Source organism: Ictidomys tridecemlineatus, chromosome 3, assembly GCF_052094955.1.
Source record: "Ictidomys tridecemlineatus isolate mIctTri1 chromosome 3, mIctTri1.hap1, whole genome shotgun sequence".
Taxonomy (NCBI): domain Eukaryota; kingdom Metazoa; phylum Chordata; class Mammalia; order Rodentia; family Sciuridae; genus Ictidomys; species Ictidomys tridecemlineatus.
The window spans coordinates 77997061-78015574 of record NC_135479.1 but is presented as its reverse complement, the minus strand read 5'-3'; the positions used below and the strand labels follow the sequence as shown (position 1 = coordinate 78015574).

Sequence of the window (18514 nt, the reverse complement as noted above, 5' to 3'; positions counted from 1 at the left end):
ACTCACATACATTACCCACCTGGCCTTTGCAGCATTTATATTTGTGACCCCTGGATTAAACAACTTCTAAGGACAATTTAAATCTTTACTATGTTATGATGATATAGACATCATCATTAAAAGAATACACTGTGTGCATGTGCATAGATGTATACACACGTGCACAGGCGTGCACACACACACACACACACAGTCCTTCACAAGATGGTTTGACAAAGTTAAAATAGGGAGATGGAAATGGAGAGAGTAGAAATAAGAGACTGAGAGCCAGGTGTTGAGAAAAGCATAAACAGCAGGTTATAGTGAGAGGACAAGGCTGACCAGAGGACACAGACCGGATCCCTTCAGCCTCTGCAGTCTCTCCTTGTCTCTGAGGGAGGCCGACTGATCCCACACTTCTGGAAGTAGAGGACAGCTCTCTTCTCATTGTACATTGTTCTAAATATATGTTCTACTAGAGCGGGCCTTTGCCAGACCCTTGGGAAGTGGAGAAATGGGAAACTACAATTGAATAAAACTAGATAAAGAACACTTACTGGTTTTCCCGCAGCTCTGGCAGATTTCTCGGACCATTCTTTTTTTCACATCCACATTCTTTAATCTATCGAAGTCTCGAAACGTGAGTATCTTTTCAGAATTGCCCGTTATTGGCAGAAGCTGATCCTTGCGAACATCTCCTATGCCCAAAACCAGGATGCAGATTCCAAGGTCTTTCAGGGTTTTTACTGCATCTACCACATTGTAGCGGGGAGACCCAGATGTGATAACAACTAAAGTTTGAGGGACCCCAGCATTTCTTCTCCCACCAAAAGATGGATGAAACATTGAGCTCACGTGTTGAAGGGCAAAGTCAATTCGAGACTGCCCGTTGCTCTTGGAGACAGCCTGAATTCGCGATTTCCACTGGGCTTTGGTCAGAGTGTTTCCCAACTCAATTATTTCCTGATAGCGGCTCCCATATTGAGCCATCCCAACTTTCATTCTTTGAGACTGAGTATCAAAATTGTCAATTAAGTCTGACAAGAAAGTTGTCATGGTAACAAACTCCGCATCAGACACCATGTTAGAGCCATCACAGAGGAAGATCACATCAGCTTCCTGAAGTTTACAGACTGCAATAAGGAAAAGAATAAATCATTTTCCACATGAATCATTCTAATTTTTTTTCTTTATTCTAGTATTTCAATTGCTTTACCAACCACTTACATTGCTTCACAATGAGATAAATAAATGGAGATAAACTAGCAGCAGAATCACTGACTGGCCTTCATAGAGAAGGACAAAAAATAGCAGAAAGGGTAATAATAGCAGTAGTCTCACGAGTTGTAATTATTTGCATGATTCATTGGAAAAGACTGCAGGCTACTCAGAAAGAAAGTAGGAAACTGGCATAGATCGAATAGATTCATTAAGGGATGATGACAAGGGGCTGGAGTTGTGGCTCCGTGGTAGAGCGCTTGCTTGGCATGTGTGAGACACTAGGTTCCATCCTCAGCACCACATGAAATTAATTAATTAATTAATTAAAGGTAGTGTGTCCATCCACAACTGAAAAAAATAGAAAAGGCTAGAAGTCTCTTCAACATACTCTGATTGGAACATTCACTCAAGTTAAGGTAACAGTACTGTTAAACTATGTTTAGTTCTCCTACTCCTCTCGATGCTACCACTGTGCATGTGTATTGAGGAGTATCATTTCTAAAACATTTTTGGCATATCATAACATAGGTCATTTTCACAACCATCTTATACAGAATTATTCTAATTTTACAGATGTAGAAATGGAATTCAGAGGTTAGGTGACCTGTCTAAGAACATATAATTACTATGGATCTAGACCTCTAGATCTTTTTACCCGTAATTTTTTTTTAACCACACATTTTTTACTGCAATATTTTTTGACATCATAACCCAAATATTTAAAATGTCATGAGATGAGGGCTAATGGGTCATCTCCCTGAAGTTCAATATAAAATGTCCCAAAACCAAAGAATGACTTTCTACACTTGATTCTAAACAAACTCAGTGGCTAGGGTAGGTGCAGCATTGCAATCATCACTAATGGCAACTGAGACCATGGGTTGCCTGCTGTCATACAACTCCTTGTGATAGCAGTGTAGTAGGTGCAGATGGGCTTCCCAGAGAGACCTTCAAGGAAGATAGATCTTCCTGTGGCAGAAAAAGCCTCTAGCTCTCCACTCCTTCAGGGTCTGCCTCACCACAGAAAGATACTATGCCAAAGGTCATGCGCTTCCCAGGCAGCCCACATCTGGGGACTAAGGGCAAAGGGGGTTCCCAGATGTTTTGGTCTGATGCTGGACAATTCTCATAAGCAATACTCGCTTCAGAGCCGTCTGCTAGGTTTAAAGCTTTGTTGAGTGTGTGTCACTGTTTCATTTCTTCTGTCCATCTTGCTTTCCCCCTGTATTTCGCAGATCTGTATCCCTAAGAAACATCTTGGATCCCAAATTCCATCTCACCATCTGCCTCCAAAATGTAAGCATGCGAGATGAGAATGAAGCAGCTCCCACAAGACCACTTTTAGAGATGTACCAGGTTTGGCGAGACCTGACCATAAACAAGAAACCAAGCCTGCCCAGGGAACTCTTGGTCTTATGACAGATATAAATAATCAAATAGCAAAAAGTATGTATTAAGTGCAAACATGAAGAAGTTGCAAGAGTTGGAAGGTACAGTGAAAACGTGGGGTCAGACATTCAGCCAGGAAATTAGCAAACAAAGGCTAAAACTTGATAATGTGAAAAAAACTGTAGGCAGAGGATTGACACGGTCTGATATATATATATATATATTTTAAAAAAAGATCATTCAGTGTTGAGATTGGATTGCATGGTGGCAGGAGAAATAGAGAAGAGACCAGGTTTCAGGGTGGGAGTCTACAGACCAGAAAGAGCAAGAAGAACTGAGACAGTCCTTCTGCTTTGGGGCAGGGGGGTGGGGGGGATCATACCTCTCTTAGTTAAAGATGATACCTTCACTTAATATCTGAAACCAACAAGATGAATTTATTTCTTATTTAAATAAGGTGACACTGTGATAGTTACACAGCTTCACTCAGCAAAGAAAACAGGGATCTGAAGCAAGATTTAGGGGAAGTTTGTCTGGGGTGGGACTGGTTACAGAGATGGGAGTGAGTTAACATCAGTCTTAGGAGCCTGACTTGTGTTGGTAGAAAGGGAAAGGAGATGGAGAGGGGAAGGAGGAAGGGAGGAAGAAAAAAGAAAATTAGGTTGGTTGACTCATTAGCCTCGTTTTGGGGTCTGGGCCAACATACACACGTGCGTTCAGAGGCATAGCAGCCCTCCCTAATGACTTGTCAATTTCTATTGCTTTTGAGACCAGGTGGCAAGTCTCACCTTTCCCTCACTGGAATGTGACAGGCACAGTCCACCCAGCCCAGTAGCAGCTCATGTGATCAGCTTAGTCCCCGTCCCCCCCGTTGCTCCTAGCAACAGTCTCCACTACCCCACATTCAACTCCCCCATCCCTCCCTCTGCATTAGTGATCCTTATCCAGAAAAGAACACCAGACCATGAAAACCTCTTACGGCCTGCAGAATGCTTATGATACCATTCAGAAGGCCTTGGCTCTTTGAAGACAAAAGTCTGTCTGTTTAAATCATGAAACGCTCTACTTGAATCTGGCCTAAACTGACCACCAATGGTTGCATCGAGACTGGTAAGCAATAGGGCTGCACCAAGTAGTCATTAAATGGGGTAAGGCAACCATGACCCTAAGAGGTGGGTCACCTGGGCTACAAGTTTTTCTCGTCTCTAAAAGAAATGAGTTGTTTAAGCAAGATCCGGGAGTTTCCCTCCCACCCCAGCATGCGTCAAAGGGATGATACAAGAAAGTTTCAGAGACATTCCTTGCTCTCTTTGCACCCTGTTGCTTTTCTTAGCCAGAAAGGTCATCCCGTGATACCCAGGTACCAGCAAGGCAAGAATTATAAAAGTATATGATTTGTATTTTCGTTTGAACTTTTGTGGCGACCTCCTGAGAAGCTTTAATAATAACAACTTACCCTCTCCTGCTTCACCGCACACATTTTCTTGTACAGGCAGATAAATATCTTTCAGTTTGTCGAAATTATCTACATGGATGGTATTATTTTTATTCCCTGCCATAGTCTCAAGTTCATCTTGGTTGGCCTGTCCCACACCCACCGCAAAGATGGTGACGCCTTTGTTTCTTAATTTCAGCGCGGCCTCACTGAGCTTATCCCGATCGTGGGACATCCCATCAGTGATGATAATCAGCATCTGTCTCACGTTTTGCTTGATGCGGCTGCCGTGTTCTTCCTTAAAGAGGATGTTGGAGTGCTCCAGAGCCTTGGCCGTGTAGGTACTCCCAAAAGTGTCCCGGCGCCTCCTCAGGTTCTCGATGATTGCTGAACTGCTTGAGTAGGTGTTAAGGAAGAAAAGAATCTCAGGACTGTCAGAGTATCTGAGGGCTCCAAACTGAACTCTGTCCCTGCCAACATCTGCTTTCTTCACCAAATGGACGGTGAGGTTAATCATGCTTTCCTGCTGCTCGGGACTGATGCTACCTGAATGATCCAGCACAAACACAACATCTAACAGTTCAATCCTTTTACAATCTGAAAAAAAAGAAGATGAAGAAGAGGGGATTAAGACTGCACCGATCATCAAGAAGGAAGCAATTTAACCTTTGCCATGAGCCTACTATGCACCAAATACTACTCCATCTCACTTCGTCCTTAGGGGTGGTCGTTGCCATTTTCCAAAAAAAAAAAAAAACAAGGGTCAGAGAAGGGCCACTTGCCCAGATCGTGATTCCAAGGACATTTGAGCCCTTACCTATGTGACTCCACGGTTGGCAATTCTTAGGTCACACCACTCTGTTCTGCCATCAGGAGATGTCAGGCTTGCAACTGAAAGTCACAGTCAGAAACTAGCTGAGTGCCAACGTCATGGTGAGATAGACTGAGGATTGCCAAACTGGCCTGCTACTTTCAAGAGTCCGGGAGCTCATCGTATAAGATGGGGTTTTCATCCTGCTCTCTCAGCTCGAGATGTCTTCTGAGCTTCCAAGGGACAAGACTTCCCATGTACCTCATGCTTCTCCCTGGTTATTTGGCTCCTTCGACTGACCTCCTAGATTAGAACTCAGGAAGTGGCCCTAAGTAAAGGAAGAGCTAAGGCTCCCATGTCCTCCTCCCTACTCCCCAACTCTCCTCCACATGACAAGCCAAGCAACCACTCCCATCAAGTATTCAATATACAGACTCTCACCCTCTCATCTCCTTCCCTTAATAACATAAGCATATGCTTCCAAAGGTTGTTTTTCTACTTTCCACCTGCCTGTCTTACCTCCAATCCCTATTGCTGGCAATAAAGTCTCACACAATGTGAAGGTGCTCAGGTGATAACGGTAAAAACCTGAGGCAGTGGTCACTGAGATTTGGTGACTAGCCATGACTTAATAAATATTTACAAGTCCATCTTATAGATGATGATGAATAGGCAGAAATTTTGCCTTATGCTATAGACAGGGTCTCCACAATCATCACATTTGTCAAAACGAAGAAATGCCAGCAAGAACCCTGAATGTTTCAAAGTCAAGGCCATGGCCTTTGGATACAGCTGTCTACATTACCAAGAGTTTGGGAATTGCTGCCACACTTAGGAGAAGAAAAAAAAAAACAAACGATTAAGCTGTTACCAAAGAAGCCTTAGAGCTATCACTTTAAACCTAGAGTTTATAATGAGATATTTTATTTGTTAACTTTCTGGGAAAAAAAAACCACACACATAATTTTGAAGAATGAAGTCCAACAGATGTCTTTATGTTGCCAGGGGAACAACACAACAAGCTTCCTAACACTTTGCTTTATTCTCTTTAGTTGTATCCAAAACAGATAATAGGCAGTTGATAGATTTAAGAGCAAAGGTGTCTCTGTGTGAATTCACAGCAAGTTCTCATTCAAGAGGCATTAAAATTGATAGTTTCAAACTAATGACGACTCAATACAATTTGAAAAGCATCCCGATTTGTGAGTTAAAAACAATGGCTCCAAACAATGGGGGGGGGGGAATCACAATTAAATTTTTCCAAAGGAGTAGCATGTGAACAAGCAAATATAAAATACTCAGTTTATAGAAGTTTAGAGTAATGTGAAGTAATGAAATGTATACTGTATCTTTAAGATATAAAAGTCTTGTGTGTGTGTGTGTGTGTGTGTGTGTGTGTGTGTGTGTGTGAAGCAACACTGCTTAAGATACTGGGTTTAATATAACTAAAAGAAAGACGGATTTGTGTGTCTAATTATTTTCTGCTTAACAGTGATTATAGACAGCCAAGGAACAATTCTAAGAAATCATTTGGAAACAGAATTTGGCTCTGGAAAAAATCCAGGTATGTAGATATTAAAGAGTTGCAATTTTAGTGTAAAATTCTTGGAAGAAGAATTCTTGTAACTTCTTGTAATATATTTGAAGTCACCAAAAGCAAGACTCTTGGAGCCAAACTAGTTGCTAAGTTGTTAAACTGGAATATCCACGGAGGTGATTTTTTTTTTTAAGTTATAAAGAAAAGAGGTTTTAGTTTGGCTGCAACCACTATGGAAAGCAGTATGGAGATACCTCAGAAAACTTGGAATGGAATCATCTGACCCAGCTATTCCACTCCTCGGTTTATACCCAAAAGGCTTAAAATCAGCATACTATAGTGATGCAGCCACATCAGTGTTTATAGCAGCTCAACTCACAACAGCTAAGCTATGGAACCCACCTAGGTGCCCTTCAACAGATGAATGGATAAAGACACTGTGGTGTAAATACACAATGGAATATTATTCAGCCTTAAAGAAGAATGAAATTGTGGCATTTGCTGGTAAATGGTTGGAGCTGGAGAATATCATGCTAAGGGAAGGTGATGGGTATTTTAATATCATTTCGATAAAACCAAAACTTAACACTAGTCCAGGTAGGGGTCACGTCCAGAATATAACACTGTATCCACTATATAGTCAACTGCCCACATCCTTGAGTCACGAGGGATCACAGGGTCACTTACCATGCAGCGCGCACACACGGAAGATGAGTTTACTTTCTATTGCCTTTAGATGATCAAAGTTCTCCACATGGAAAACGAGGCTGCCATCCCCACTGATCTCCTCCAGTTGAGTCCTGTTGGCACCAAATACCCCCACAGAGAAAATGATCACCCCTGTGTCCCGGAGAGCAATCGCAGGACCTCTCACATCATCCTGTGCTTCTCCATCTGTGATGAGGATGAGAAACTTCCTGACGTGAGGACGGGCCCCCTTGGGGAGGGTGAAGTATTGATCTACAAAGGTGAGTGCATTTCCAGTCCGAGTGTTTTCACCGATGAGAGACATTCTGTCTATAGCGGCAGAGATTTCTTTTTGTGTAAAGTACTTATTCAGTGGGAACTCTTCCTGATTATCACCGCTGAACTGAACGACACCAATTTGGGTTTTGTCTGCACCAATTTGGATCTTAGCCAACAGGTTTTTCATGAAGTTTTTCATTGTATCAAAATTTGTAGTTCCTATACTTCCAGAACTATCCACCAGAAACATGACATCAGCCTTCATGTCTTCACATCCTGCATAGGAAAGACCAGAAATCGGCACGGTTCTCAGCATAGGTAACAACAGTACCACAGTAATAATGCACTAATGGAAAACAGTGAAATTTAACGCAAGCAACTGCTGTTGTGTTTCGAGACTCTTATTTGCATCTTTAGTAGAAGACTGCAGACTAGAACCCTGAATCAGAAATTCATGGGAGAACATCCAAGGAGTTTTAAAAAAGAAATGCAACTTCCAAAGTACATATTCATTCATTCACACATACATCATTTTCATTCCTTTATTCATAATCCATTTATTCATAACTCATTCATTCAAAATTCTTAGGGAGTATAAAATACCGAACCTCAGATCCTGTATTAAGGGATCCAATGGTGATCACTAATAAAGAATCAGAGCCAAAGTAATCAAGTCCCAGCAATCACAGGACTAAGTACTCCAGGGTTTTATGTAATTTTTTTGGAAAACACAACAACAAGTAATATATAATAGCATTATTTTCTGAGATAATTTTAAGCAATTTGATAAATACTGCAGACTAGAACCCTGAATCAGAAATTCAATGCAAGTCAACATTAAAAATTGGAGTGAAAAGTTTTTAGTAGGGATAATAAGTGCTAAGGTAAGCACATACCTATTCACCATAGACTGTTCCTTTATGCATGAAATTTGTTGATAACTTATTGATTGTAAATCTGTATATGTGCATATACATGCATATATAAAAATATGTATATGTACATATACAAACATCTAAGACCAATTCCTATAAAGTATTGAGAAAAGATTATTAATCCATATGTTATTGGCCAAACTATGTAGGCAATGACCAAACAGATTCCATTTTACCCTGAGACTCCATGTCATGTAAGAAACGCTTCTCTCATGGGAACAACCTGCTTCTGTACCCACCAACAGTTGCTTAGCACACAAAATGGCAATTATTATACAATATACTTGTGCAATGTTCCCTAATCACATAGAATGTTAAGGTTTGTCTAGACATAAGTAACCATTCTTTAACTCATACTCAACAAGGGTCATTTTGACTCACTTCCCCTTCTGATTATGATTTTATATCTCATGATTTTTGTTTGTGGTTTTGAATCATAGCAACAGCCATTAATGATTAATGTACCAACATGCTTTAAAAGATTTGCTCTAATCACTGGGAGGGGTCGAGAAGTGCAGACTTGCAGCCTGCCCCCTCCCATCAGCTGGTGAATAAAGTTTCCATCTCCTGCTCCAAGACTGACTTGGTGATTTATTGCAATTTCGCCATAACACGTGCTACACATATTTTACATTGTCATTAGCATGGATCTCCATGGTCTTATCCCTTTTGCTTGTGCACCTGTCCATTTGTAATCTCTGCCATCCTCTTACCAGACTTTCTCATTCAGGGAATGTTGAAAATAAACACTTAGCATCAACCATATATTAGAAAATGAAAAGATAATTATTTTTCAATGACCGATATAAAGCCAACACTTAGATCCACCAGGAGGATTGACACTCAAGACCCAAGCTGCCCTCTAGCCATCTTGAAAACACTCAGTGGGAAGGTCTCTGAGATGTCTGTGACCTTGGCAAAAGTCCATTGTGGTGAGGTGCAGATGATACTTTTCCATGTGACATGGACAAAGGAAAAGCCTTCAACATGAGATTTGGTATTCACAGGATCTACCTCCTTATTTCTCAATTTGGGGACAATTTTGTTCCCTATTATTTTCTCTTTCTTCTGTGTTAGTCAAATCTCAGCCAGGCAGATGGCTGCCCAGCTAAAGACTATCTTTCCCAGCCTTCCTTGAAACTAGACATGGCCCTGTGACTAAGTTTGGGCCAAAAGATAAGAGCAACAGCGAGCTGGCCACTTCTGGGTCTTGCCACTAAAATGATTGAGCATCATGGGCTCCAGAACCGGAATTTCAGTTTTGCTAAAGATGGGAGCTGCATTTGGGGTATAGTAGCCTGTTTGACTTTGCAGTCCAAACTTTAGTTTGAAGTCTTTTTGTTAGAGTAGCTTAATCTGCCCCTGCTGATACCTGTGCCTCTCTCCATCTGCGCCCGCTCTAAGACTTGCTAGCATTTTGTAGCCCCTCGTGTTTAGGTTCCTTGGTGTTCCTACTCTCCACTCACCACACCAAGACGTGTTTCTATCATAAACAAAAATGAACAACATTTGCATATGTACTAGATGTGTACCCATAATATGAAAATAATGATTGGCATGTATGATGCTTGACCCATATGATTCTCTGAATATAGATATTATCTATATTTTATAGATAAGGATGCTTCAGAACAGAGTTGAACCCTAATCTACAAAGCCTAGTCTCTTTCCATTGTATTCGCATGTGGGCACCCGTGCATCCGTGCATCTGTGCATGCTCATGCACACACACATGCACACACAATTCACACGTACAATAGAGTCTCTTTCAAGCCTACTGCTTGTAAGATAGCTTCAGAGCAGCTCTCTCTAGAGGGATTCTCCATGTCTTGGCAATTGGTTTAAAATGAGGAACTGAATCCCTCCATGGTGATAAAGGAAGTTAGCAAACTGTGAGCCAGACAACTGATCACGTGACACCTCCACTCAGCCCGGTCATTCACCTACTTGAAGCAACTGATGATATGTGGAAAATGGAGCCTTTTATCTTTGTTTTGCTTACCCTTTTCAGTGCAGATGCGGCGAACAACTTGATTTTTTATGCTTTTTAAGGCATCAAAGTTCTGTCCAAAGTTGACCCTTTCTTTTACCCCAGCAATTTGCTGCAGCTGTGTTTTATTAGCCTCTCCAATGCCAATTGCATGAATGATGACCTGTTCAGCCCTTAGTCTCTCAGCAGGTTGCACAACACTGTCCTCGGATTTCCCATCAGTCAGCACGATAAGGAAACAGGGCACTTCACTTGTCCTGTCCTTCTTTCCCTCCTTTATTATTGGCCGTATGAAATCTAGAGCTTTTCCAGTCTGAGTGCCACCTCTGAGCTGATAGATGTTAAAAACAGCCTTTTTTAAGTCAATGTTGTTCTGATAGCGAGAGATGGGAAATTCCTCCCTGTTCTCCCCTGCATATTGCACGACTCCAATTCGGACTTTGTTTGGGCCAATGCTGAACATGTCTATCACTGACGACATGAAGGTCTTGATTTGCTCAAACTGATTCACCTGGATGCTGCCAGAGCCATCAATGAGGAAATAGATATCAGCCTCCTTTGTATCCACACAGCCTGAAGGAAAAAAAAAAAAAAAGAAAAGTGAACGGAGCATTTTCTGTTGATGATAGAGAACCTGGAAGGAACTTGCAAGAGAACCTTACAATTTTGGAGAAACATGAGGCTATTCCCGTTAGAACAAGGCTTCTTTGCCTTAGCCAAGAGCCTGTACCTTTCATCGGACTCTTCATGTCCATTTTTTTTCCATTGAAATGTACAACCATCTTGGGAGAAAATTGAAACAAAGCAAGGCATGGTTGTTTACCTAACACACAACCAGTAAATTAAAGAGTAAGGACCAGGTTCCCAAACCTCTGGGCTCTAAGTTAAATAGTTTTTCTCGTATTGACACCTGCCCCATTAGATACTTTTGCTGTATCAGTTTTTGAGAAATGCCATCGGATTGATGAGCTTTTATTCTTACTTCCCCAATAATCTCCTCTTCTCAGAGCTACCATAACAATATGTTTAAAGCTAAATAAGATCATATTATTTTTCTACTTAAATGATTTATCAGTGTATTTAGAATTCAGAATTTTTAAATTGGCTTTATTTTGATTGTTACCTTTCTCTCTGACCCTATTCCCAGCAATTCTTCATCTGTTTTAACCATATTAAACTTTTCATGCTGCTCTTAAAATTTTGTAAATTTAAACTGATTAAAATTAAATAAAATTCAAAGTCAGCTCCTTGTTGCACGTGCAAACTCTTAACAGCTCCATGCAAGCTAGTGGCTACCATATCGAATGGCAGATATGGAACATTTCCGTCATTACACATTTTGATTGGACTAAAGAAGAATGAGTCCTTTGGTTCAAGGCCTCACCTGTACAATCACTTATACAGATAGGGCTCTAGATACAGAAAGCTATCAATGTATACATTTGATTTTGAAATCAAGATAGCTGCCCATGTAGATTCCATTAAACATTTCAATCAGAAAACTCTCTTATTCAGATTATACCCCCAACAGTTTTTTGTTTTATTACAATTTAGCTTCAAACTTTGCAGGTCTATAGGGAGAGTATGTTCCATTTCTAGGACATGAATGTCTAGTCTCCTTGGCACTGATCATTCTTAATATTATAAAGAAAATCGCCATTCTTTTCTTAATACATCAGAATCCTGAGTTTGGTTAATGTGAGTGTCCCTTTGGTTTAATAAATCCTATTTAACCAGTTGAATATCCTCAATGTGCCAAATGTAGTGGATAAAGCAGTGACTAAGTCAGATAAGGTTGTTTTTCTGCAATTTGATCACTCTAAAACTGGAAAACCGGCCATCACTTTCTGGACCTTAGCAAATTTCTGGACCAGGTAGGAAGGTTTTTGTTTTGTTTTGTTTTTAACTCCCTAGCATGAGTTTGTTAGGGAGCTTACAAAAATACAGCTGCCCAACTGACTGCAGTATCACACTCCTGTAATTCCAGCAACTCCAGAGTCTAAGGCAATAAGATAGTAAGATCACAGCCAGCCTGAGCAATTTAGAGACCTTGTTTCAAATTTTTTAAAGAATAAAGGAGAAGGTCTGGGGATGTGACTCAGTGATAAAGTGCACCTGGGTTCAACCCAAGTGAGACACACACACACACACACACACACACACACACACACACGTGCTCAAACTCCACCCTCAGAGATGGATTCATTAGGTTTAGCATGAGGCTTGGACCACTAAATTATCAACAAGCTCCTTAGCAGGCTGATAAGTTTATAGCAGATACTGTTGGTGCTTTGCCTACATCCCCTGAAATCTCTTGTCACTTTTGTGCACGCTGGCACCTACTGCTTTGACTCTCATTAGCAAACACTGTGTCTGTGGGAGGGCTGTTGCTGAGTTGCTAGAATCTTCTTTGCTTGCCACTTGAGCCAGAAGTGTCTGGAAATTCACACTCCCCTGTGCCTTTGAAGATGGCAATTCCTTTCCATGCGAGTGCTGCCAAATACTACTTTTAATTATTTAAAAACAGTTTATCTGTAGAAAAAAAATGCGTGAAGGCAGGAGATATCTCAGAATTAGATATGCTCAGTCTTATCAAGTCTCTCTTGGCATACACCTTTGGAAAGAGCTCAGTAAACTACAGCAGATTCACAAAGCATCTTAACTAGGATGTCCTTGGCTAGAATGATGAAAGAAAAAAAAATTTTTAAAGATCAAAATGTGGAGAAGTAATTGTGATTGTGCATAAAAATATAGGTACAAGAGTTTTTACAAGAGCAAAACATTGTCACTGTCCCATATACCCCACAATTTCAGATATGCTGCACAAATTATGGTAAATCCATACAACAGAATATTATCGCCAACCTAAAAAGTATATTGCAAAATAATATTGAAGGAAATAGACAAAAGTTTGTGATGTAAATTTGATTTAAAAAGTGGGGCCAGGCATGCCTGTAATCCTAGCCGCTCAAGAGGCTGAGGCAGGAGGATCAAAAGTACAAAGCCAGCCTTTGAAACTTAGCAAGGCCCTAAGCAATTTAGCAAGACCCTGTCACGAAATAAAATATAAAACAGGCTGGGGATGTGGTTCAGTGAAAGTCCCCCTGGGTTCAATCCCTGAGACCAAAAAACAGCAGGTAAGGCAGAAAATACTGGTTACCACCAAAAGCCATTCTCTCTATGCTAACTGAATCTCCATATTTTTACTTATATACTCAACTACTCCAAATAAAGACCAAATATTGCCAAGGTCCCATTTTTACAACTAAGTGTAGCATATAATCAACTTCTGGCGCAGGGGACAGAAGCAGAAATGTGTGTGTAATTCTGGAAATATCCTTGAAGAATGGTAGGGAGGAGGGCATCTCACTTTTCCTCCTCTTTTCTGTTCTTGTCCGCTGAACATGATGCCTGCAGCTGTTGTCTTGGACTACAATCCTTGGAATAAAGGTCTCACACACAGGAAAAAAAATCACAGGAAAAGAAAGGGGTCCCTAACACTGAGGTGTACCATGGCCACTCATCTGCCGATTTCTGGACTTATTGTAAAGCAGTGAAAGTAATTTTATCCTATTTCAATTACTTTTACTCTGATTTATTTCTTAGTCATACCCAAAAGTGATTGTAACTGATACAAGTCACCAAACTGTGTGTGTTTGCACTGTCCAGTACAACAGACCCTGAACATGGCTAATAAATCAAAATCAAATTACATTTATAAAATTCAGTTTCTCCATCACTATTCAAGTGCTCCGAAACCACAGGTGGCTGGCAGCTGCCTTATTGGACAGTGCACCTAGAGAACATTTGCATCATCCCAGAATGTTCTGTTGGAGCACGGATATATAATTTTTACAACTGTATTATATGGGTCTGTGCATGCATGAGCAGAGTGAGTGAGGAGAGAAAGAGACTAAACACATGCCTGTAATCCCAGAGGCTCAGGAGGCTAAGACAGGAGGATCACTCGTTCAAAGCCAGTTTCAGCAAAAGTGAGGCACTAAGCAACTCAGTGAGACCCTGTCTCTAAATAAAATAAAAAATAGGACTGGGGATATGGCTGAGTGATTAAGTGCCCCTGAGTTCAATCTCCAGTACCTCCCCCTTATATCTTATTATAAAAGAGAAATAATTGTTAATATCTGAAGATAGGATTGCAGGTGATTTTACTTTCCTCTTTATATCCATTCACACAATTAAAATATTTTACAGTTAACACGTACAACTTTTTTTTACATGTTTTTTGAGGCATGACTTACTTACCTGCTATGAAGTTGATCCATTGTGAGTATATCATTCAATGATTTTTTTTGGTAAATTTACAAAGTTATGCAACCGTGACCCAAATCTGGTTTTGGTTCCCACTATTCCAAAAGCTCCCTTATCCAATTATGTTCAATCCTCACCCCTGCCCCAACACTAGGCAACTTTTCAGTTTACTATAGAATAAGAAATACATATTTTAAAAAACATACCAGTTTTGTCAAGGTTAATTTGTTCAGCATGAGTAGAAATTTGGGTCCATATTTCATTGTGGAGCTTTTTCAGGAAGTTATTACTGTAAGATTCCAATGCTGCATAGGAGTTCAAGGTGGAAACTGTCTCTTCTGTAGGGTAAGATGCTATTGCTTCTAACTGAGTCCTGTTAGCCCCTTTGATGTTCATAGCAAACACAGTTACGCCTTCCAGCCGAAGGTTCAATGCAGCCTCATGCACCTCGTCATCTGATGATCTGTGGGTGACCAGGACTGCAATCTGAGGGACCCCCTGTGCCCTTCTGCTGCCACTGGACTGTGAGAAACCTTCCTTCCTCAACTGCTCAATGGCAGCCCCAGCATTGGATTTCCCATCCCGAAGGGAAAGCTTCCTGATTTGCTGCTGAAATTCAAATTGGGTTGTGCTGGATTTCAGAAAAGAAATCGTCTCAGCCCTCGTGCTGTAGCTCATCAGTCCAAGCCGCATGCAATCAGAATTCACATCTAAGGAGCTGGTTATGTTCTCCAGGAACTTCTGCAGGTCTCTTAAATTTTGTTGAGTCCCAAGTGACCCGTCCACCAGGAACACAAGGTCGGCAAGTGAATCTTTCTGACAGGATGTAAGGAAGGGAACTATGGAGAGAAAAAAAAAAGTATGATGATTAGGATAAAACACTAGCCCAGAGTAAGACAGGTACTTTACTGATTTCCAAAAGGCCTGAGTGAAAATAGAGTTATGACAGATGCAGAACAATATTTTATCTTAGCAAACAAAAGCTCAAAATTCTGAACAAGACTTTCAAGGTCATTGACTTCAGAGGCTTTGCATATGCTCTTCCCTCTATCTAAAGAATGCTACTTACCAATTTTGCTACCACACCCGACATTCACCATCATCTCTATGGAAGCCACCATATAACCACCTCCATTACCAGTATAATTGCCACCAGAAGCATGATCACCATCCCCACTGGCACCTCCACCCCCATCAGGGTGACCATCATCACTACCAGCCTTGCCATACTCAACTGCATTTAGACCACCACCTTCATTACCAATACAACCACCACCACCAGAACCACTACCATTCCTAAGAGCTGGGATGCAGGCAAGAGTTATCAGTGACATCTCTGACCTCGGGGAGCTCACATTCGAAGGGGAGGGCAGATATATTATTTCAGACAGTAATAAATGCTAGAAAGGAAATAAAACAGGTGACCTTATTGAGCAACTATGCTGGGGAAATGGAATGGTAGGGGACTCTAACTTAATTCACACATGAAGAAGTCAAAAAAAGTCCTCTCTGAGAGGAACTCATTTGGGTTGAAGATTCAATCATGCGGAAATCTGAAGAAAGAGGAATTCTGATAGGAAGAAAACCAAATGGTTGGAACCAGCAAGAAGCCCAGAGCGGCTGAAAGCAGTGGAAACATTGGTGGACGAGGTCAGAGGGAGACGAGCCCAGATCACCTGGGAGTCACATGATTCAGTTCAAATCTTTTAAGTGTCCTTCTGATTATTGAAGGGAAATAATGAATTCAGGAATAACAATTTAAAAAAAAACAATGGCTCTAGAAAGAGATAATGGTTCTAGAAAGGATAAAGCAGTTAAGACGCACAACCAGGGTCATTTTGACACATAATTGAGAAGGTGAACAGAACACTGAACAAATTGGATGCAAGAGTTGACAGCATATGCAGAAACAGAAATTTCCTGGGCTTCTGACCTGAACAACTGAGTGGATGGTGGGGGTGTCTTTTTGTAAGCTAGGGAAGCGAGTGGGAAGAACATTATAGAGAGGACTCAAGAGTTCTGTTTCTGACCTACTCAGCTTCAGATGCCACTGAGCATCCCAGAGGAAATGCCACATGAGCAGTTGGTTCTCTGAATCTGGGTTCTAAAGAACAGTGGGCCATATTCACATACACAGCCACTCCAAGAACAGACAGACCTCCACTGTGGAAAGTGTAGCCAAGAGATAAGCTTCATCTCACTAACAAACTACCCCTTAGCTTCTCTGATCTTAGCAGTCGGAGGCATGTTTTACTATCTCTATCCCTTCAGTGCCTGGCACCTGGTGAGAGGTCAACAATCTTGGTGGTGGAATTAAAAACTATCTTATAAGTCTTCCAATCTACTCTGAATCCCACACGGTCAAGTAAAATAGACTCCCAGTATGACCTCCTCAGGTTATTATTTATTTGCAAACAGTTGTTACTACGGATACTAGTAAATCACATGCCAAATGCCATACAAGTCACCTCATTCGTGTTACAAGGTAGACACTGAAGTGCAGGGGTTAAGTAAGCTTATTCAAGGTCTGAGGCAGACAAGCCCAGGGTCTGAACCCAGACCTTCCTGACTATAAATCTCTTAATCTCTAAATCTTAATCTCCAAAAGGCAAAGACAGGACCTGGCCAAGCAATATCTTGTCGTACGACCCTGCTGTGAGGTGAGTTAGAAGTAGTGATAGAAACATAATCTTTAAGTAGTTGGTAGAGCCCCATTGCCCTCAGAGAGCTCAGAGAGGGTCTCCTTTGTCCCCAGGGTGGAAGGCCACGGGATATCTCTTCTATATGCCCTAAGGACTTGCTATAGCTTCTACATTTTTTTCCCCAAAGTGGGGAGTGAAGGAAAATGTACTCCCCAATACCTGAAGGGCAATACTGTGAAGAGAGTGTTCTAGATTCTTTCCAAACCTCATTTCTGCTTTTTTTTGGGGGGGGGGTATTAAACTCAGGGGCACTTGGCCACTGAGCCACACGCCCAGCCCTATTTTGTATTTTATTTAGAGACAGGGTCTCACTGATCTGCTTAGCCCCTCCCCGTTGCTGAGGTTGGCTTTGAACTTGCAATTCTTCTGTCTCACCTTCCAGAGTCCCTGGGGTTACAGGCCTATTACGCCACCACACCAGGCCCATTTCTGCTTCTTGAGCAGAGAGCTAGACCTGATTTTCAAGCCTCTCTTGCCGTTAGATGTGGCCATGCAACGAAGATCTGACCAGTGAACTACCACTACCACTCCCAAGAGCTGGGAATGGGCAGCTAGGCATGGGCAGCAGCTTACGAGCAGAAGTAGTATTATCCTCCACCAGGCTCAGCCCCTAAAACTCGACCCGGGTTGATCTTTCTCCATCTTTTTCCCCTTCCTCCAGCTGGATGTCAATTCCCAGGGCACACTGAAAGTCATATTTGAAAGTGCAAAAGCCAACATCAATTTAGATATCTAAACAATGTGAAGACAACTGGTGTCCTGAGCATTGATCACATAATAATACAAAGGAAATAATTTCATGAAGGCTACTTGTTATTAAAGTTTTTGTGGTCTGACTGGGGTAGGGGGACAATCAGCCCACAGCTGTGGCTATGAGACTGGACAAGGAGTGGTAGACCAGGAAGGAAGTTCCAAGCCTACCGCCTCATACATCTTACAAATGAGGGTGCTGGTGAAAGGCATCTAGATCACAGAGCCAGATAATGGCATTGTCCTGATCTTTTGAGTTCAGGCTACCTTGTACTATACCAGTTGGTATAGTAAAAATGTGGGGAAAAAATGTGTCTTAAACATGAAGATATCGGCATAAGATGATCCTATGACTCGGAGAGCTCATAAGTCAAACTTCTGGCTTTATCAGAGAAATTTAACATCTAAGGGGAAAATGGCTCAGAGCGGGATGAGCCGCCACACAGCTCAAGACTGAGGTCCACAGTGTCACACGACTGCACAACTTGTATCCCTCTTCTGCTTGGTTGAATGCAAAACAGGAGCATGGG

At 41.4% G+C, this 18514-nt stretch overlaps 1 protein-coding gene across 1 annotated transcript in view; it reads right to left on the bottom strand.

The window, feature by feature from the left end:
• Col6a5 (collagen type VI alpha 5 chain) overlaps nucleotides 1-18514 on the bottom strand; it is a 137993-nt gene that overhangs the window by 76712 nt on the left and 42767 nt on the right. The window contains exons 4-8 of the mRNA XM_005326998.5: nucleotides 14739-15371; nucleotides 10276-10836; nucleotides 7060-7614; nucleotides 4046-4621; nucleotides 537-1112 (exon numbers count right to left, since the gene is read on the bottom strand). Coding sequence (XP_005327055.2) covers nucleotides 537-1112; nucleotides 4046-4621; nucleotides 7060-7614; nucleotides 10276-10836; nucleotides 14739-15371 — 2901 coding nt within the window. The remainder of the gene's footprint in view (nucleotides 1-536; nucleotides 1113-4045; nucleotides 4622-7059; nucleotides 7615-10275; nucleotides 10837-14738; nucleotides 15372-18514) is intronic.